The sequence below is a fragment of the Pelodiscus sinensis genome, chromosome 15 (genome assembly GCF_052426305.1).
Source record: "Pelodiscus sinensis isolate ZL-2025 chromosome 15, ASM5242630v1, whole genome shotgun sequence".
In the NCBI taxonomy this organism is placed as follows: Eukaryota; Metazoa; Chordata; order Testudines; family Trionychidae; genus Pelodiscus; species Pelodiscus sinensis.
Window position 1 is genome coordinate 41,173,487 of NC_143066.1, and position 21,866 is coordinate 41,195,352.

The window sequence follows — 21,866 nt, forward strand, 5'->3', positions numbered from 1 at the left end:
CAGGCTGCTCGCCGGCGGCGGTTTTTCATCTTGGAACTGAGTCACGGCAGTGCCGGGAGACACGCAGCTGCCGGGTGGGGCGGGTCACGGAAGCGGGGAGCTAGATCCGTGTTAAGAGCAGGCCGCCGTACAATGGCACTGGGGACAATCGGATAAACCGCCGCAGGGGTTTCCGCTCCGGTGGCTGTAGGGCTTGAGTTGCTGTGGGTGCCGCTAGCGCGACGCAGGCGAGTGTAGCTACATCTGCAGGCTCCTCCATGGGCTGATTTCCCCAGGCCTTTCGCCAGCAGTCGGGAGAGGACCTTCCCAGACCCTCTGTGCAATGTGGCCGGCCTGAATCCAGAGTGGCTCCACTGACCGAAGGGGAATAAATCCACATTTGCGCTTGGGTGACCCCACGTGCCCGTCAGCCCGGATGTCCCCCCCAAGCCTCCTAGCATCCGCGCCGTGTGCGCCCCCTGATTTCTCAGGCAGCGGCAGAGGAGAAACTCGGCTCCTCTCCCCAGTGAGGTGGCGCTGCCTGGCTCGTGGTCTCGGTGCCGGCTCCCCAAGAGACACTCCGCCGCTTTCCGCCTGGGCACGCCATTGGAGAACCACGGACTCCACTAGCCGCAGCCCAAGTTAACTCCGGGGCAGCTTCTTCCCATGGAGTTGTGTGCGCCGGGAACCTGTCGCCTCTCGGCCCATCGCAGACACACAACACTGAGGTGGCCACCGCTGGGCCCTCCAGCTTGCGGAGAGAGGGATGCTGGCAGCGTCGGTCCCCTCTCCATCGGCGGGGGGTTCATCCTTGGGGGGCAGGCTAAGCAGAGGCTGAATCCACCATCCTGAGCCCTGCGCTCCCGTGGCATTTTATCTTGAAATGCAATCAGGGTTGGTGTTTGTCGCTCGGGGATAACGTCCCCGTGTGTGCATCCCTCGGTGAGCGCTCTTCCCCACAGAGGCGAACACGCTTTCCCGCAGGCTTCCAGGCACAGAATGGTTTGAAAAAAGCAGCCAGACACTCTCCAGCTTGGTAACGCCCCAGGAGTCCTCTGCTTGCTGCTGGGGCCACGCCAGGAGCCCCGTCGCGGCCTGACCGCTGAGACGCCAGGTGTGGAGATGGCCTTTCACAAAGGGGTGGCCTGACCCTTCCTGGTGGGAACCGCGCGGGTTAGCGCTCGCTGGCTTCCAGATAATCTCTCCTCTTCAGCTGGCTTTCGGGAGCCCAAGCCCAGATGAATGAGAACTCCACTCTGTCGATGAAAACCCAGTGGGGGTGCCTTGTAAGCCTGACGTGACAACAGGAAAACGTTCAGGGGAAACGTCACCGATCGGTGAAAACTGTTCCTCGGGCGGGGTGGACTTGTCGCGCGGGCACCGGATGAAGCGGTAACGCGATCGTGACGGCGCGCTGCTGTCGCCCTGGCCGCGGTCAGAGCACTTCCCGTTCAGTCCCCAGCTGGTAGAACGGTCCCAGTCGTGTAGATGGGGAGCCTGAGACGCAGAGGGGGAGAAGGCTTGTGGAAGTCCTGCAGCCAGCTGGCAGGACAGCTCTGCCTGAAGGCACCGAGGTTGCGGCTTATGGCACCTTGCTAAGGTGGTCTTGGGCCAACAGCTTCTGCTTCATTAAGAAGACAAGCTCAGCTCCTCACCCTGTGAAGCGATGGCCGCCTGGCGTGCCGAGCAGCAGTGTCTGCCTGAGTTTGCCAAGAGCCCTGAACTTGGCCTGTGCCCAGACAGTGGTAACACCCTAACCATTCCCTCTGCCTCCTGTTGGACACCTGACGCCACTCGGGAGCAGGCTGTCAAGGGAAAGTCCCTCTGAGGCTGCCAAGCAATGGCTGTAAAGATACTAGAGGCTGAATTGGTCTTTCCGCTACAAGCCACTGGGTGCAGGACAGTCACAAAATCCCAGGGCTGGCAGAGACCTCAGGAGTCATCAAGTCCAGCCCCCTGCCCAAGGCAGGACCAACCCAACTCAATCATCCCAGCCAGGATGTTGTCAAACCAGGACTTAAACACCTCTAGGGATGGAGATTCCAACTGCCCCCCCCCCCAGGGAACCCATCCCAGCGCTTCCCCACCCGCCTAAGGAAATCATTTTTCCTAATCTCCAACCTAGACCTCCCCCTGCAATGTGAGCCCATTGCTCCTCGTTCTGCCCCCACTGAGACCAGCCTCTCTCCATCCTCTCTGGAACCCCCCTGCAGGGAGTTGCAGGCTGCTCTCAAATCCCCCCTCGCTCTTCTCTTCTGCAGACTAAACAAGCCCAAGTCCCTCAGCCTCTCCTCATAGGTCATGTGCTCCAGTCTCCGGACACTTCCCTGAACCCTCTCCAATGTGTCCACACCCTTTCTGTAGCATTGTCCCTCGTAAGAAAGGGCACCTGCTGGTTGTCTTCTCCATGTTCTTGGCCTCCTGGCCCAATGAGTGCCTGTCTCCGTACACCCCTGACTGTCCGGCTGCTGAGGGTATTTGAACTTCAGTGTGAAAACTGGGGTCTCACGGCCACACACGCGCTGTCTGGCCAAGCACTGAGGTTCGTCCTTAGTTGGAAGCGCAGACCTGTTGATGTGACGCCGGCTGATGAGGTGGGACCAGCGCTGGGTCCGGCCAGGTGCCTGCAGCCATTGCTCGGTCAGGAGACCGAACCGTGGTCATCTGGTCAGAGCATGCAACACTGCGGTTCGTGTCCCAGCTGGGGTGAAGCCGTCTGCCCCCGTGCCACGCTTCCCCCATTAGCCTGCCCCGTGGGGAGCAGTGGGGCGCTGGATGGACCAGCCAGGTGGTGGAGTTACAGTAGCTAATCGGAGTAATCAGGATCGGCCTCCCCAGCCACGATTCTCATTTTAATGGGCAAATATTTGCCAAACCGCTTGACCGATGCTCCGTTGTCAGGGTTTTATCCATTAATCCTAGACGCCCAGTCTGCTCTGTTAGGCTTATTTGCATTGAAAACGGCGCACCGATGGAAATAGTCTGGATTTATGCCGCTGTCACGCAGCAGAATTCGACCCCGTGGATCCTCCTTAACCCCACCGTCAAACAAAGATATTGCCACTGGGTTTCATCTGCTTCCTGGGACTCTCCCTCGCGGGGCACCAGCCCTGCTTCCCCTTGGAGAACACTTGCTCTGAGTCCATGCCTGAGCCCCTTAAAGAGCACTGACTTGCTGTGGCTAGCCCAGAACCAGACACTCACCGGGTACCGGTCGCCGGCTCCAGAGAGACAATACCCGCCGGCCCCTTGGCTCAGCCGAGGAGTCGCACTGGAATATATTGTCCTGAGAGGAATGTAGAGTAAAGCCAAGCGCAAGCTTATTAGTAAAGAATAGGGATTCAAGTGATGCTAAGGGAGGCCAATAGGAACAGAAAATGGTTCTAACTAAAACGCAAGGCTGCCTGCTAAACACAACAGGCTAAAACTGCCTCGGACAAGGGTTGTTCACCAAAAGCCTCCTGTGGGCCCTCCAGCCCGGATAAATCTTTTGTGACTGTTAAAAAGTGCTGCTCTTTTCTAGCTCCTGCAGGGTTTGTGTTCCCTCTTTTTATAATCCGATACATCTATGAAATATATCTTAGGAAATGCACCCCTAGAAAATGTTCATCTCCCTCCCTGTCTGTCTGTTCTTCAGGACACACACCTCATGCTGTTCTCCTCCTGCTGCTGTTAATTTGCTCTGCTTGCTGACTCAATATGCAAATGTAATCCCCAGTGTTTGTGGCAAACCCTGCTCTGTTTACTTGTGAGGATGGGGTAGACAGCTTTATCTTTATCAACCTTGCCTGATTTAAACATATTTTCAGGATACACATGCAGCTTCTTAATTGTTATTCATACAGCCATCATGCAAGGATCATGATGATCAGCATGTTATGAGTTTTCATTTGATACCTTACACCGTATTTCTTGTAGATAAATCCCATGGCAGCAATGCGTTAGGTGTGGTGAGTTGCTTAGGCCAAGTAGGAAGTGCTGTGATAGATAATGGACCCTCTGCTGGTGCATTGTGGTTCTCTTATGGTCAATCTTCTATCGCCCAAACATCAGTATTTTTGCTGGAATTCCGTTTTCTTGCCTTTCAAAAATCCACGAGGTGCTGCCTCGCCATTTTTTTGCAACTCTGCGATGGTACTAAATTATTTCTGTTCCACTCTATGGCTGTTCATTTCCCCTAATTTATTTTCAAAACATCCTAGCGTATGTTCTCAGTGTGACTAAGGATTTTAATAGTCTCTTTTAAATGTAAAGTAATTCCGTTCCACTGCAGATTTGAATTTAACACAACGAGAAGGAGAGAAAATGGGAAGCAAAATGTGGCTGCTGTTGAGCGGTGTTTGTTTCGGAAGCAGTCCCATGCCAAATTGAAGCAATGTATTTTAATAATCGGTGGGGTGTCGGCTGGATTTTCAGGATGCCTCGATTGGGTTGATTTGATTAATGAGACAAAAATCACACTAGCAGGAGACTGCGGCCTTGTTTATTATAATAAATAAATCTGCAGATTGACACAACGGGCTTTAAAATATTAGGTGAGCAAATTAGGCTGCATGAAGCAAAGCAGTTGCTGAGTGATGGGTCGGCTGAATAATTGTGTTTGCAGTTTACCCTGGGGATATGAAGAGCGCCGTCTTTCATTCACTGCCAAGCAAAGTGGAAGAACATTGAGGAGAGTTGCGTAACTTTTTACTGCTGTGGTATTTGATGGGGACTGAATCAGAGCTCGTCCACTTGGGCTGCTTCCGTTCCGAGAGCCCCAAATATGGATGGGCACTGAAAGAAGCAGCCTTAGTCTTGCGGTTAAGTCCTGGACCGAGACTTGGATTTTTTCCTGACCTGGGTAAAGCACGTGGGGCCAGATGTTTAATGATACAGCTAGAACCTCTCTAGTCTGGCACTCTCTGGACCAGCATCATCCATGGTGCGGCACAATTGTAGTGAGCCGGATTCCCACTTGTCATGGGTGTGGCCACGTTTCTTGCAATCCCAAAAAGTTTACAGCCCCCAGTCCTGTCTCTCCATGTTCGGTGCTGTTATTTAGCTCTAATTTACCCCCAAATAGCCCAGCAAGCAGTGGAAGTGTAGGCAATGCTACGAGACAGTATTGACCTCCTGTGGTCTGGAAAATTCTCTGGTTCGGAACAGGTTGGGTCCCAACGGTGCCGGACTAGAGAGATTCAACCAGTGTTAGGCGCTTAAAGAAATGGCTTGATGCCTATTTGTATCTTTTGGGTGCAGAAATACCTTTGCAAATCTGACCCCTCGTGTCTCTGCACCCCAATTCCCCATTTGTGACACGAGGATTGAAGTACTCAACTACCTCGGTGGCTTTTTGGGAGGGGCGCTGTCCTGGAAGCCCCAGTAAAACAAAGGGCCCTCCAGGGGCTCGCCTGACTGCAGCAATGACAAGGTGGAAACGAGGGGTGCACGCGCCGTGTGAACCGTTCTCCCTTCCCCCCACAGGTCATGCTCTCGGAAAGGAAAGGCACGGACGAGCTCTACGCGGTGAAGATCCTGAAGAAGGACGTCGTTATTCAGGATGACGACGTGGAGTGCACGATGGTGGAGAAGCGGGTGCTGGCGCTAGCTGGGAAGCCCCCGTTCCTAACACAGCTTCACTCCTGCTTTCAGACAATGGTACGTGGCCGACCCTTCCCTTGCCACCTGCCTTGGGCAACGTGGCCCTCCGCGGAGCCGGGGGGACGTGGAGGTTTGTATCCGAAGCGCAAGTGAGGGGGGTGAGTTCCGGCCTGGAACGGCTGGGGGTGGCGGGAAGGAGGTGGCAGTCACTTCAGGCGGGAGGGGACACTAGAGACCAACCCCAGAGATACCTCGTCCTCTCCAGAATCCAAGGAGTAGCCCTGCCCCCGCTCCCCCCCGCCACGTTCTCTGCAGGCCCCCGGGACAGGGTCCAGAGAAGAGCAAAAGAAACAATTCAAGGTCTAGAAAACGAGCTGTGAGGGGAGACTGAAAGAACTGGGCTTGTTGAGTTTGGAAAGGAGAGGAGCGAGAGGGGACATGAGAGTGATTTTCAGGTGCCACAAAGAGAAGGTAGAAAAATTGTTCCCCTTGGCCTCCGAGGACAGGACAAGAAGCAAGGGGCTTAAACTGCAGCCAGGGAGGTTTAGGTTGGTGTGACGTAGTGGGGGTGCCTTGCTAGGGCTGTGGCGACCTCTGCTGTCTGTGACAGGAGTCATTATGCAAAGGGGGCTCCAAACCTGTCTGACCAGCTACCCCCCATGGGGAGGAACAAAGGAAGGTGGATGCCGCCCCTGGCTGGGGCATATGGGTGGTGCCACTGGGTGCACGGCGCATGGGCGCTGCTGGCTCTTGGGCGTGTGACACAGGCGCCGGCTCTGGGCATGCAGCGTATGGGCTGGAGGAGAGTTAGTTAGTTTTTCTGTCTGGGAGCATGGAGGAAGCATCCTCAGCAACAGGCTGGGGGGTTTAGAAGCCGAGACCCCCCCCATCTCAAGGGGGGCTGAGGCATCCTAGGCCTGCCCTGTAACCTGGTGACATCTGTGCTGTGCTGTATTCTGGAGGGCAATAAACTCCCTCTGTTCTACCGGCTGGTGGAGTCTGTTTGTGCCCTTTCAGGGGTGCAGGAGGCGGGGGACCCCAACGCGCCGTCACAGTTGGACATTAAGAAAAACTTCCTATCGGTCAGGGTGGTGAGACACTGGGATAAGTTGCCCAGGGAGGTTGTGGAATCTCCATCCCTGGAGATATTTCAGAGCAGGTTGGACGGACACCTGTCAGGGATGGGCTAGATCAGTGATCCTCAACGCAGCGCCCGCGGGTGCCATGGCGCCCACCGGGCCATTTCTGTGTGCCCGCTGAGTGATCCGGGCTGGCCCCGCCCCCAGGCGCGTGGCGCATGGGCAGCGCCAGCCCCGGGTGTGCAGCACATGATCAGTGCCGGACCTGGGCGCATGGCGGTTAGGCGGCCCCACCCCTGGGTGCACGGCGTAAGGTCTGTGCTGGCTTCGGGTGTGCGGCATATGGGCAGTGGTGGCCCCGCCCCCAAGGGCACGGGACATGGGCTGTTCCGGCCCCGGGTGCGTGGCACATGGGCAGCCTCACCCCTGGGCGTGCAGCACAGTTTCGGCGCCAGCCCCGGGAGTGTGGCACATGGGTGGTGCCAGCTCTGGGCACACAGCGTATGGGTGGCCCCGCCCCCAGGCGCGTGCATGGCCCCGCCCCGGCCGCATGTGTGGCCCCGCCCCCAGATGCCTGGCGTGTGAGCAACCCCACCCCTGGCGCTTGGTAGCTCCAAAAGATTGGGGACAACTGATCTAGATGGTGTTTGTCCTGCCCTGGGGGCAGGGAGCTGGACCCCATGACCTCTCGAGTTCTAGTGTTCTAGGAGTCTCTGAATATCGAGACACTGCCGGGTGATTTGGAGCACGATAGACATGCCTGTAAATAAATAGAGTAACTGAATGTGGGGCCAGATTTTCAGCCCCTGGATCTAGACTGCGCTCTCTGCACCACCCGTGACTCATGGTAGCACTCGGTAGGTGCACACCCCCGGGCCTCCCCCAAAATCTCAATTGCTAAATGGGGTGCCCCCACATGCTCCTTCCTATTCTCCTGGGTGCCCCTTCCAACCTATGCTCTGAGTGCACAGATAACTGCCTAGAGAAGGGCTCAGCTGTTTTCCCCTTGCCAGCTTCAAAACTTCCATGCAGAGATGGCTGCCGCCACCCAATATATGTACTCCGGGGTACGTGTTCAAACAAGGAGCAGGCAGGCAGCCTGGCAAATTTAGCAGCCACCTACCTCTTGGTCGAATTAGACCTCGTCCTTCAGCCTTTGGGAAAGACCCTGGTCTAGGACGGACGTTCCAGGCCAGGTAGCAACACACCCCTGTTGTCCGTGTTTGCAACTTGGAATGAAGAAGCTGAGCAGATGGTGAAACCTAATAAAAATCTGGACATTTCAGATTGAAATAGGCATTCTATTAACGTGTGTAAACAGTAAGTGTGGGGGGGAAGGGGAGCTTTTTTAAAGCCATCTCTGGCCGGCGGTTGAGCAACTTGAAAACGAAAAGGCCCAGGCACTTGTCAGCAGGAGCAAGGAACAGTAATGGGTACAGGCCTTTCGCCGGACGACCGTGACGTCCGGGAGGATTACGCTCCAGTGTCATCCCAGCAATTGGATTTGCCGAACACATTCAGTGTATGTAGAGCGTGTGGCCCAGCTTTGCACAACAGTCATCAAACTGCGGCAGGGAAAGCGCCTTCAAACAGCATCTTTGTGGCATGTGAAGTGAGTCCCGCGGGATTATTTCAAGGAGCGCTACAGCAGCTAAACAGGAATCCTGTTTGTAATGTAACGGAAACGCGTAGCCGAGTGGATTATCAAACGCAGGCACGAGCGCTCTCCCAGCCTGCGCGGGGAGTTCAGCTGACTCACTCTCAGATCCACCCCTGAAAGGAGGAGAGAATTACTGTGCAGGCATCACAAGGGGAAGAATTGCCAAATTTTGCACCATCAGCTACAAGCTGGTGGGTGTGAGTGTAGCATCTTTATACAGCAGTCCTAGAGCCTGGCTGCTACTGCCCACAAAGTGTAGAGGCCCCTCTTGGTCCATGTGAGCCAGGGTGGAGAGGTCCACTACCGGGATACAGGCTGAACCTCTCTAGTCCAGAATACTGGTCCAGCAACCTCTGTGGTCTGGCATGATGTCAGTGAGCCAGAGGTCACTTATCATGGGGGTGGCCAAGTTTCCTGCAGGCCCATAAAGTTTGTTTCCAGCCCCCAGTCCTGGCTCTGTGCTGTTATTTGGCTCTAATTGACCCCTAAGGGTGTGTCTAGACTACAGGGTTTTTTCAAAAAAAGTGGCCTTTTTTTGAAAAACCTTCCCGTGTCTAGATTGCTAAAGTAAATGGAAAGAACGCGGCAGTTTTTTTGACTGTGGAAAACCTCGTTTTACGAGGAAGAACGCCTTTTTTTGAGAGTGCTCTTTCGAAAAGCGCTATGTAATGGAAATGGCTTTTTCGGAAGTACTGGTTGTAGTCTAGACGCTCTTTTTCGAAAGAGGCGTGCAGTCTAGACACGGCCTAAATGTCTTCTCAGAGCCCAGCAAGCAGGGGAAGTGTTGGTCATGCTGCTAGACAGTATTGATCTCCCGTGGTCTGGCAAATTCTCTGGTTTGGCCCCGGTCAGGTGCCTGGACTAGAGAGGTTCAACCTGTAGTGAGCAGTAAGAACAGGGATCGTTCTGGCTTTACCTCCACGTTGCAGTGCGGAGCGAGGCAGAAGAAATGGTCAATAAAACCAGCAGGACCCCAACAATTGCACTGTTCCTGCCTCAGCCGCCGGGGGGGGGGGGCATGCCTGGTTTAGCAGGCTCCTCGAGACGTCTCGGCAGGCAACGAGCGGACGTCCGTGGCAGAGGCTGGCTCTCCGTGAGCTCAGTGAGTCTCCTGTCCCGGCACCGTCCTGGCTCTGCTCTCCCAGACTGCGCATGGGACTTGCTTTTGCTCGGCGAAGGTGCAGCTGTCTGTGCCAGCTGGCATGTAGGGTAACGCCCGCGTAAAGCACAAACATGCTGGTTTTCTAAGAATGACGGAGGCGCACGGCCTGGTTTCTAGCCCTGGCCGGGCTGTCCTGAGTAGGCACCTTGGTCATGCTCTTCCCCGCCGAGGCTGAGGACTTTTGGGGAGCCGCGCTGAACACTTACCTTGTGTTTCTTACACCACAGTTGTTTCACAAGGGGGCCGTGCTGGCAATGGGGCTGTCCCTGCGGCACATGCGTGGAGGGGCGTGTGCTGACCTTCCGGACCTCAGCCAGGTCTATACACATTTTAAACCCCTGCCGGGTCGTGTTTCATGTCACCGGCCAGGCCCACAGTTATCCTGTTTCCTTAGCCTCCAGGTGGCCCGTGTGCCACGGGGAGTTTGAGCGCAGAGGGCGTGTTCCCTGCTTACGGTTGGCACTGAATGGAGCCAGTAGGAGAGGGTAAGATGGGGGCGGTGAGGTCTACGCAGCTTCCTGTTGGCTCAGCTGAGAGGCCGGCTGTTTCTGGGCCAGGCCTGGGCTGGGAATCTCGGCTGAGGTGCTGCTGCGCTCCCAGAGTCGTGTTCGCAGGGCGGCGGCTGGTGCCAATTCCCGCCGGGCGGCTGCTCCCCAGCATGGCCGGGAACGTTGTATTTCAAGTGAGGACTTAGCAGGCAGGCGGGGTGGGGACCCAGGCAAGCCAGTCCCAGATGGGGGCGGTACTGAGCAGGCATGTGGGAGGACAGAGGTTCGGCTGCCTTTGCCGCGGGGCCGTTGGCTGTTCCGGGGCTGGTCGCTCACTTGCCTTTTGCAATATTTTTGCAAGGGCCGATGTTTCTTCCAAGGCGAACAAACCCAAACTACAAACCCCCCGCTGTTCCGATGGCTGGGTTCTCCCCTTGCACTCCTCCCTGTAATCCTTGTTCTTTCCCTCCCCAGTAATGGGACTGGAGTGTGGGCGCCGCGGTGGGGCTGAGGAGGAGAGGTTTGGGGTGCAGGAGGGGGCTCTGGCTTGGGGGGGGGGGTCAGGGCTGCAGCAGGAGAGGTTGACCCTGAGTGGGGGGGCTAAGGCAGCTTCCTGCCTCTCCTGGCCCCGCAGACCATGCTGTGCAACAATGGGAGTGCAGAGCTAGTGCTGGGGTAGGGGGCAGAGCCCTGTGCGCTTCCCCCCTGCCCCGTTGCGGGCTGCTTCTGGGGCGCAGCACAGTCTGTGATGCCAGGACAGGCAAGGGGCTGCCTTAGACCCCCCCCCCCTCCACTGCTCACCTGATCCCCCTGGAGCCCCGAGTCCCGGGGCCCGACAGTCCACAGCTCAGGGCTGGGGTGCACCCCGTCGAGTGAAGCCCGCAGCTCTGTGTAATAGAGCTGGGTAGAAGAGCCCCCCCTTAATCTTCACCCCCACTGACTTCCCAGCACGCCCAGCGCTGCTGCAGTTCTCAATTGTCACCTTTTTCTTTTTTTTAGGATCGCCTGTATTTTGTGATGGAATACGTGAACGGAGGGGACTTAATGTACCAGATTCAGCAGGTTGGCAGGTTTAAGGAGCCCCACGCCGTGTAAGTCCAGCAGCTGGGGCCCGTTGGGGGGCGGTGCTTCATGGGGCTGTGGCGGGTATCTGTGGGTTCAGCGCTGGCAGGTGTTGAGGTCGGAGACATGGGGCGGGGGTGCAGGATGCAAAGAGGAAACGTTCTCGAGCCAGCCTGACGGTCAGAAGCCGTTTCCCAGGGCTTGTTTTTTGCCTCGCGGCCTGAAAAAGCACCAGGGAGTGCTTGTCAATTTCTCTCCAATTAACCGTTGCGCGAGGCTGCAGACAGGATGCCTGGCCATCTCCCCGAGGTTTGCACACCAGCTGCAGACATGCTGCCGGGCCCAGGCCTCGCCTTGATCCTGGCCCACAAGCCAGAGAGCTGCCGAGCGTCTCACGGCGCCAGTCGATTTCCCACGTGCGTCCGAGGCCAGCCCACCTGCAGTTCTGTGCTGGAATCCCTCCATCTGTGGAACCTCCCAGCTGGAGGCTCCGTTCCGGAAGCTCGTGTCTACTGAGAGGATTTGGCTTTAAGCTGTGGCACAAGGTGTCCCTGGCACGGCGCTGCATCCCACTCCTGTCTCTGCCTTTCCGTCGCTGCTCCCAGGAGGCCCGGGGGGGAGCTAGCGTGCCGTCTGTGGTCGGCGTGCACCTCGCCCGCCTGCTGCTCCCGCCAGAGGCGCTACAGCCGGGGTCTGGTCCCACCTGTCGGTGGTTTCTGGCTGGGATCCCGCGAGGAGGAGCAGCACAGCGTGGCTTCCCACCGGCAACCTGGGTCAGGGCTCTCCACAATGGGTTGCTGTAGTTCAGGGGTGGGCGAGATACGGCCCGCGGGCTGGATCCGGCCTGCCAAGCCATTTGATCCAACCTGTAGCCGTCGCCCTGTCCCTGGGTCAGTCGAGACCCGGGGGCGGGGGAGTGCGCCAAGTCATTCACTCTTCAAAGCACAGCACCTAGAGGGAGCCACCAGCCATATTGAACAGCGAATGACTTCGTGTGCTCCCCTGGCCCCGATTGGCCCTGGGGGCGGGGGAGCGCTTGAAGTCTCCTTTCTCCACCAGCGGCACACAGCCCTTAGCGGGAACCACCCCTTCCTCCGGAGGCCCCGCCCCTTCCTCTGGAGGCCCCGCCTCTTCCCTGGAGCCCCCGCCCCTTCCTCCTGAGGCCCCGCCCTTTCTGGGAGTGGAGCCAGCCCACTACCCGCAATTCGTGAAGTGGCCCTCCTGAAAAAATTATTGCCAGCCCTGCTGTAGTTACTAGGGATGTGACGGTTTAACCGGTTAATGGGTGGGGCTTACAGGTTAAGGTTAACCGGGGGGCCTGAGCAGCCCCTGGCTGGAGTGGCCTCCCGCTCGCCCCTCTTTAACTGGTTACACAGTATGCTAAACGGTTAGCCAGTGAAATGGGATTTAACATCTCTAGTGGCACGTCAGTCACAGGCCTGAGTCTCCGAAGTGCGGAGTGTGCAGCAATCCCTCTTGGCTCCAGGGGGAGGCGCACTTTTGGGACGCAGCCCCTCTTACGTGCCTGCTTTTCTGTGGGCTCCGAGGCCTCACTTTCAGCCCCTGGCTCTAGCACATACCCTATAAAACCTCCTTGTAGGTAATTCGAGCTAGGTAGGCAAATGAGGCGACTGGATTGCAAATGAAGCCTGGAATTTAAATATCCTGGGCTTTATTTGCATGTTCCCGTCCGGTCTCCATTTTGAAATTTCACTAGCCCGAACTCACTGGCGCGCAGCTACACGTGACAGTAAAACATTAATTCGAACTACATCCTTAGTTAGTCCTTAGTTAATACTTCCATAAGGACTTAGTTCGAATTAATGTTTCACTGCCATGTGTAGCCGCGCGGCAGTGAATTCGGGCTAGTGAAATTTCAAAATGGCGACCGGACGGGAACATGCAAATAAAGCCCAGGATATTTAAATCCCGGGCTTCATTTGCAATCCAGTCGCCTCATTTGCCTACCTAGCTGGAATTAACGAGCTAGTGTAGACATACCCGTAGCGAGTCCTCCCTGCCTCACGTTTCAGCTGCCTGTCCCGCCCTGGCGCCACGTTTCCATCCAGACACGTGCCCGGGGCTTCTCTCTGGCTCGCCCGCAGGGCAGCACCCGGGATCCTTTGTTTGAGGTGAAGATGCTGCCTGGGCAGGCCTGCCCCTCGTCTGGGGCCACCGTTGGATTCTTCCCCTTTGAACCCACTGGCGAGGCCACAGTCCTTCCTGGGAGTCAGCAGGGAAGCTGTTTTGTCAAGTGGCACAAGCCTTTCCTTTAGGGCGGGTTGTTGCCATGGGCCGGCTTGAGAGACCCTCCGCTTTGGGACGCTGGTAAAAGGTGCCGGGCCTGGAAGACTGTCGATTCAGCAGGGCGCAGGCGGCAGGAACGGGAGCTTCCCCTCGCCCCGCCAAGCAAAGGCGCCTCAAACCCTGCCCTGCAGGGCTGTCCCCGGACACACAAGAGGAACGTTCAGTCTTTGGCCGCATCACTGTCTGCCGGCCAGGTGCTGATCGGGGCTTTGGCACCCGCGGATTGTAATTTAGTCCATGGATCGGATAAACGGACGGTAAGACGGATAGAAAGCTGGCTAGACTGTCGGGCCCAGCGGGGAGTGATCAACGGCGCCATGTCAGCTTGGCGGTCGGTGTCTAGCGGAGTGCCCCGAGGATCGGTTCTAGGGCCGGTTTTGTTCAACAGCTTTATTCGTGACCTGGCTGAGGGGATGGGTTGCACCCTCAGCAAGTTGGAGGATGACACTAAGCTGGGGGGAGAGGTAGATACACTGGGGGGCAGGGAGAGGGTCCAGAGTGACCTGGACAGATTAGAGGATTGGGCCACAAGAAACTGGATGAAGTTCAACAAGGACAAGTGCAGAGTCCTGCCCTTGGGAGGGAAGAATCCCAAACATTGGTACAGGCTGGGGACCGACTGGGTAAGTAGCAGTTCAGCAGAAAAGGCCCCGGGGGTTACAGTGGACGAGAAGCTGGATACGAGTCAACAGGGCGCCTGGTAGCCAAGAAGGCTAATGGCAGATTAGGTGCATTAGCAGGAGCATTGCCAGCAGATCCAGAGAAGTCATTATTCCCCTTTATTCAGCTCTGGTGAAGCCACATTTGCAGTATTGTGTCCAGTTCTGGGCCCCCCACTACAGAAAGGATGCGGACACATTGGAGAGGGTCCAGCAGAGGGCAACCAAAATGCTGCGGGGGCTGGAGCACATGACCTGCGAGGAGAGGCTGAGGGATTTGGGTCTGTTTAGTCTGCAGACGGGAAGAGTGAGGGGGGATTTGAGAGCAGCCTTCAACTCCCTGCAGGGGGGTTCCGAAGAGGCTGGAGAGAGGCTGTTCTCAGTGGGGGCAGAACAAGGAGCAATGGTTTCAAGTTGCAGGGGGGGAGGTCTAGGTTGAATATTAGGAAAAGCTGTTTCCCTAGGCGGGTGGGGAAGTGCTGGGCTGGGTTCCCTAGGGAGGGGGTGGAATCTCCATCCCTAGAGGTGTTTAAGTCCCGGTGTGACGGAGCCCTGGCTGGGCTGATTGAGTTGGGGCTGGTCCTGCTTTGGGCAGGGGGCTGGACTCAACGACTCCTGAGGTCTCTTCCGGCTCTAGGATTCTCCGATTCTAGCAGCTGGGCTGAGGATAACAAATCGTTTCACAGGGCCCCCCAAAAGCGCTTTTCCTTCACCAGCCTCTGTAGACAGCGGCTGGGTTTAAAGCAGCATCGTTTCCGAGGGCAGCTGCAAACCTCACACGCAATCCCCTGAGCACCGAATCTTCCTTCCCACATTACCGCCGGTTCCTCTATCTTCTTGGCCTCCCCATGCTGCCGTGGAACGTCATGTGTCATGGTCAATCACCCCCCAGTAGCAAACTGCCATAGATCTGGCCTCTTTTTTTTTTAAATGGGGATCTGTGTAATCCCAAGTGACAGTCCCACACTTGCCCACAGCAGCCTGATCGTGTTATTCCCCCAGCTCTGGCCGAGGGAAGCGACGTCGCTTTTGCGGGATACTTGTCCAGTGGTTTTCCAGCGCAATTGCCTTTATCTTTCGGTGCCGGCTGCCCTGTGTGTTTCATTCGGTGTAATTAGATTTCAAAGCTTTTCATTTTAATTTATCTGCTTTAATTATCAGCGTATTCCTGTTCAAATTTTCATTTCAGATTCTACGCAGCTGAAATTGCCATCGGTCTCTTCTTCTTACAAAGCAAAGGCATCATTTATCGGTAGGTGAGCAGTTCCTCTCTTACTAAAGAACGGGTGCAAAAATACGAGCCTATTCCTTACAGCGACTGGGCTTTGTGCTACAGGTTCAAGGAATCTTTTTTTTGTCAGCTAAGTGACATAGTACTCAGCCGCTGTCCCTGCCGGTGCAGCCCGCTCCACTGACTTGCAGGGCTGATTGGCAGCTGTCCATTCATACCCCCCCTAAATAGAACCAGAGGCCTGTTAATGTTAGTGCGGTAGAAGCCTGTAATTGTACTTTACTCCACTTTTGTAAGGAAGAGCGTGCAGAAAACAAACGTTTTGGTTAAAACAAACAAAAGATAGTGTTTTTCACTCGGCAACCTATGGAACTCCTTGCCAGAGGAGACTAAGGGGGAATATGAGAGAGGTCTATAGAATCATGACTGGGATGGAAAAATGAATAAGGAAAAGTTATTTATATGTTCCCATAACATAAGAACTAGGGGTCACCAAATGAAATGAAGAGGCAGCAGATTTAAAACAAACAAAAGGAAGTTTTTCTTCATGCAGCGCACAGTCAACCTGTGGAACTCCTTGCCAGAGGATGTGGTGAAGACTAGGACTTTAACAGGGTTCAAAAAAGAGCTAGATGGATTCCTGGAGGTTAGGTCCATCAATGGCTATTCGCCAGGATGGGTAGGAATGGTGTCCCTAGCCTCTGTCTGGAAATGGGTAACACGGGAGGGATCAGGTGAGGATTACCTGTTGTGATCCATCCCTCTGGGGCACCTGGCATTGGCCGCTGTCAGAAGACAGGACACTGGGCTGGATGGACCGTTGGTCTGACCCCGTCTGGTTGTATGTTAAAAGCAGTTTTGACTCTCCTCGTGCCTCCCTGTTTTACGTGTCTGTTTGCACAGCATGTATCCCGGTGGCGAGGGGGGGGGGGGAAGGGGATTGATGGGGAGATGCGTATTTTACTAGGGAGCATTGTCTTCTCCTCTTTGAGACTTAACCTGCTTGCTTAGGGGCGGCTTGTGCTGGGATTTGCAGTTCAAACCTGGCACGTCCAGCCCCGGTGCTTGCAATCTGAGAACTAGCAAGCTAGGTTAGCGAGGGAGGCGTCTGGCCAGGCACCGAACCTGCTGCTGCTTTGTAACATGCCGGGGTGTTCACGAGGCCCAGGGTAAAGCAGAACATGAGCCATGAGTGTCCGATGTCGTGAACTGCCCGGCGCAGTCCCGGGCTACCGCCCTCGCGGCTCCAAAGACGAAAGCAGCTGGGGGAACCTGCCGTGGGGGATTTTTGCCATTAGCTGTTGCAGAGAGACATTGAGCGCGCTCTGGTACCGTGTGCCTCTTCCCCCTGTAACACGGCACGCCGCCTTTGGCTCCTCTGCCCTTGGCCAAGCTGAGTTCCAAGCGCTGTTGCCAGAGAGAGCGAAGTCCTGAAAACAGTCCGCAGCTGCAGACGGTGCTGCTCCTGCGACTGCACGGCACAGCCGCCCGTGCTGATCTGGGGGCGTTGTCTTTGCCTGTGCGGTGACCCTGGCTCACAGAGTGATCGCTCCAGGGAGTCCGCGCCGCTGCGGGAGTAACCCAGTATCACCCCAACCGCCCCCTGGCTCTGTGCGCTCCCCAAAGGGTTCGGTGCTTACGCCAGGGAAAGCGGTCCATGCCACCTTTGTCCGCTTCAGAGCGGTCGTCATACGTGGGAACCGGGGGGTTGGTGGTCCAGAGTGCTTGGCTTGACACCTCCCCATCCTTCTGATGCATCCCTGTCGGAGGAGAGGTGAACCTTTGTCCCTGCCCCAGAGGCGCCGGCGCTGTGACACACGGTAGCCCAGCGGGTTTCACACGGCGGGGCGGCCCCAGCACTGGGGTGGGCGGGTGTCGGGCGCTGGGGCTCGGTGCTGCAGGGGGATCAGGTGAGCAGCGGGGGGACTAAGGCAGCTCCCTGCCTGGCCTAGCCTTGCTGCCTGCACTTCACCTTAAAAGCAGCGGGCAGCAGGCCTGGCTCTGGGTGTGGGGGAGAAGAGGCAGGAAGCCGCCTTAGCCCCATTGCTGCCCGGGAGCCACTCCAGGTCAGCGCCTCTGCCCCTGCCCCGACCCCCCCAAGCCAGAGCCTCCTCCTGCTCCCCAAAGCTCCACCCTCAGCCCCACCCCGGAGCCCACGCGCCAGCCCCCTTCTGTTGGGTCGCGGCACCAGCAACTGTCTTCATGAGAGAAGGAGTTGGAAGCCCGCCCAGTTAGCCGATGCGACATGACGGGTGCTCTGGGGGGCGGGCGGCTGCTGGGTGCCACGTCCAAGAGGCGGAGGAGGTTCCATGCGGCTACTAAACGTTAGCTGGAGGGAAACTGAGGCGGGGCAAAGGGTTTATTTCCACCCTTCCCAGGAACCCGAGGGGAGCTGGGGCTAGAGCGGGCTCTAGGCTGGGCGATTCAGCACACGGGACAGAGGCTTTGCGCGAAGGGGCAACCAAACCAAAGCACCTTTGCAGAAAGCGAGGGGAGCCTGCGTCCGGGCGCGGTGCAGCGCCTCTGGGCCAGGTCTGTGGCTGCCTCGCTCCCCAGAGCTCTGAGGCCCGTTTCCACGAGCTGGGACCCTGGCCCGCTCTGCAGGGCTGGTTGGCCTGAACATCTCGATGTGCCCTCCACCCGAGCCCCACGGCATCAGATTTGCATCCCAGCCCGTTAGCCCTGAGGCTGGTTGGCAGCTGTGGGCACCGCTGCACGGACCCTGACAGCAGCTGGCTCGAAGTTCATAGTTTGCTCAGTGACAAACGTGCCACGAGACGGCCTGCGTGGCGGCCCTGCTGTGGTCCTTGGGTAGAGGTGCAGCCCTGACCCGAGATGGAGACCTTGGGTTACTGTACCGCACCTAAACAAAGAAGGAATGACACCGCTACATAGCTGCTTGGCAATTACATGGGGAGGTAAAAACCAAGCGTTCCCTGAAAGGCAAGGCAAGGCAAGGCAAGCCTCCAACTGCTTTTTAGCATAATCCACTGGCCACATTTGGGCCAACACTGGAGAACTGACCTGACCCCGACCAAGATCATGGGCCACTCCAGCTTGGTCCAACAAGCCCTGGATAGGAGTCTCACATCTCTGTAGGCCAGGCACACACACAGGCTCAGTGGTTTGAGCATTAGCCTGCTGAAGGCCAGGGTTGTGAGTTCAATCCTTGAGGGGGCCATTTTGAGATCTGGGGCAAATCATAGACCATTAGAACTGGAAGAGTCCTTGAGAGGTCATCACATCCAGTCTCCTCCCCTCCTGGCAGGACCAAGTACCATCCCTGACAGATTTGCCCCACATCCCTAAATGGCCCCCCTCAAGGATTGAGCTCACAACCCTGGGTTTAGCAAGCCAAGGCTCAAACCGCAGAGCTATCCCTCCCCGCAGGGATGGTATTTGGTCCTGTCATGAGGGCAGGGGACTAGACTTGATGACTCTCGAGGTCCCTTCCAGATCTATGAGATATATGGACATATACCTTTTATTATTATTATTATTATTAGGAAGAGAAGTTTGGATAAGGCTTGAACCTTTTCTGACTTGGTACCATTTAGGGATGTGAAATGTAACTGTGTTCATGGCTAACTGATGAGCCAACATGTTCACAGTTACATACAGGCTCCTGGTTCACACGGGGAGCCCACTGAAAAGCCAGCCCAGTGTGCACCAGCTCCCAGGGAGCTGCCTCCACCCCCTCTCTCCCGCTGCTGCTGCTTCTGTATCAGAGGCAGCAGTACTGGGGGGAGGCGGGAGTCAGTATGCACAGGGAGCCGACTGCTGCCCCCTGTGGAACCACATAACCGCTGAAAACATCAGCGGTCACACGGTTACTTATTTAAACCCATTTTAACATCCCTAGTACCATTTACCTTTTGGTTACGTGTCAACGCCAAATGCAGTTGAGGTGCACAGATGTGAAAGATGAAAAACGACCTATTAAGTCGATCTCCCTGCTAGGGCAAGGTTGTACATATAGTATATTTCCCAGTGCCTTGTCCAGCCTGATATTCCTGTGGAATAAAACATTTAGAGCATTGGGCTCTGATGCTCCTGGATTTCATTCTGTTGGCTGGCTTGACCACCGCCTTTTCACGTGACCCTTTTGTGTAACTGTTTGTTTACTGTCCTGCTGCAGAGACCTCAAGCTGGACAACGTGATGCTGGATAGCGAAGGGCACATCAAGATTGCAGACTTCGGCATGTGCAAGGAGAACATCTGGGACGGGGCGACCACCAAGACCTTTTGCGGCACTCCTGACTACATCGCCCCCGAGGTGAGAGGACGTGACGCGCAGCCGACGCGCCGCGGCAACGGGCTTGCAAGGATAAACATCGCTTATGGGGACGTGTGCGCCATAAAACACCTTTTGCTTCTGGGACCAGTGGGGAGAGGCAGAGAAAACACAGTAGCTTTGGTGGCTTTTATCGCTCAGCAGAAGTACCGACTAATTTTTGTCGTAACCCTCTGACAAGAATTGCCAGTCGACAGCGTTTCCTGTGTGTCTGAGTCTGGGGGTAGCGCACGTTTTTGAAGCCAGACCTAAGGGAGATCCCTTTAGAGCCAGGCGAAGAATGCACGCAAAGCAACATGGGCAGTAGAGAGCATGGGGAGTTCTCCATGGAATGACTTTGCAACAGAAAAGGTAGTTTCTACCAACTTGAAATTTTGGGCGGAAAAATTTTAATTTTGCCAAAAAATAAAATTGATTTTTTTTTTGCCATTTCGAAAATCAAAATACAAGATTTCCTTTGGGGTTGGTTTGGCCTGGATTGAAATATTTCACTTTTTGTAGCTGACCCAAAATGATTGCTTTCAAATAACGTCATTAAAACAGAAATGACATTTTCTTATCGGGACACATTGCCTTAGTGGAGTTGTAGTTCTGTCCCTCTTCTCTCCAAAAGGTGTATATATGGTTGTGACAATTTTCTTCCACTATTTGATCTGAGGAAGTGGGTCAGGCCCACGAAAGCTCGTCACCTATTAAACCATCTTAGTCTTTAAAGTGCTCCACAGTCCTGTTTTTTGTTTCAGCTCCACTAGGACTACCTCTCCCATAAGGCAGTGTGCTGGTTTCATTCTGCCCAAGATGTGTGGTGCATCCTGGGAGTCACGTGACCCTGGAAATGTCATGTGGCCGGGAGCCAGGGGAGAAGGTGAAAAGTCTTGTGCTCCCAAACTACGACTCCCACAAGGCAGTGCACCCAACGTAAGAAAATACAGCTCCATGGTGAAACGACTCACGACAACGCAGTTTTGTGTCCTTTCCGGAGGCTGAAATGAAACATTTTGACTTGGGGAAGGTCTGTGTTTTGTTTCACAAACTTTTCAACACTTTTCCAAGTCAACATTTTTTCTTTAGAATTTCCTGCACCAGGAAAGTTTCAGCTTCCTGTCTCACGGCGGGATGAACGCCACTGCCGCAAGGTCGGGCATTCTCCGTTTTGCTTAGCTCCCGTCGCTGTAGCTGCCAGGGTCAAAGTGGCAGGCGGGTGAGGGAAGCCCCCCCCCTTGCTGCAAAACCCCCCATTGCCCTGCTCACAAACCGCCAGGCAGGAGGAAGATTCTCTTCTGCTTCCGCCAAACACCTGGCTCCAAATCAATCTTCTTCCTAGCCGCAGAGGGCTGATGCCTGCTCCACTTCCCTGCAGCATGGCTGGGTTTCCGTGCCTGCTGGCCAGCCGGCCTGGCCGCTCCCCCTCTGGCGAGGCCCCGCTGGAGGCTGCGGGTCTCGAGGCCCAACAGATGCCAGAGCCTGCTGACTAAGCCAAGTTCTGCTGCCCTCCCCGGGGTTCTGGCTTGGGCATCAGGACACGGGGTGCAGGCTCTGCCCTTTCTCTGGCAGCCCCCGTTTGTTTCCCCCACTCTGTCCCAGTGGAATGGGGTGTCTAGTGGAGTCCCCCTTGCTGCTGGAGATATGGGCATTGACCCGCCTAGGAATGTGGTCTCTGCCCCTCTCTCCAGCACCCCATGAGCCCTTCTCCCCACATCCAGGCTCCCTGGCTGGGGCAGCCGGGTTCCTCTCCTCCATCTTCCCTGCCTCAGGTGCCTTCTCCTGCTGGGCCTTGTCTCCGGGTCTTCCTCCTCTCCCAGGACCACCCCGCGTAGGGACCCGCCTCTGCCCCGATTCCCGAGCGGCGCCGCCGCTGCGTGAGCGAGAGACCTCCTGTTCCCACGCCCCAATCTTCCACGGAGGGGACCCCGTCCCCATCATCTCAGCTCCTGCCCGTTGGTTCCCGGCCGAGAGCCAGTAGCAGGGCTGGGTTCCTGTCTCACGAATGCCCCCTGACCAGGAAGGCAGGTGCCCCTTGGTTGACTCCCGCTGTTCTTCAGGGAGCCTGATGCAGGCATCTGTAGGGAAACTCAGTCGGCCCCCAAGGCCGGGCCCCTGTCGGGAGGCTGGCGAGGTCTCTGTCCTTTCGCGGCGTTGGCTCAGCTGCAGACGATGGAAGCCAAGAGACTTCGGCCTGCACAAGGGCCAGCGGACAAGGTGTGACGTCTGCAGCAATCCCCGCTCCGTTCGCTCTGTGGCCAGGCTCTTCTAGGCCCCCTTCTTATGGGGCTGCACTGACCAGCCTCAGGGACGGGGCATTCATAAGCTGCCAATCTTTGCGTCTATCCCCATGGCCTTGGGCAGCCGATTACATTGTCT

General features: G+C 56.2%; 1 protein-coding gene across 2 annotated transcripts in view; it reads left to right on the forward strand.

Moving 5' to 3' along the window:
* PRKCB (protein kinase C beta) overlaps window positions 1–21,866 on the forward strand; it is a 249,261-nt gene that overhangs the window by 186,241 nt on the left and 41,154 nt on the right. For both annotated transcript variants that reach the window (XM_075899914.2, XM_075899913.2), the window contains exons 10-13: window positions 5,446–5,619; window positions 10,951–11,042; window positions 15,169–15,231; window positions 19,349–19,487. In XM_075899914.2, coding sequence (XP_075756029.1) covers window positions 5,446–5,619; window positions 10,951–11,042; window positions 15,169–15,231; window positions 19,349–19,487 — 468 coding nt within the window. The remainder of the gene's footprint in view (window positions 1–5,445; window positions 5,620–10,950; window positions 11,043–15,168; window positions 15,232–19,348; window positions 19,488–21,866) is intronic.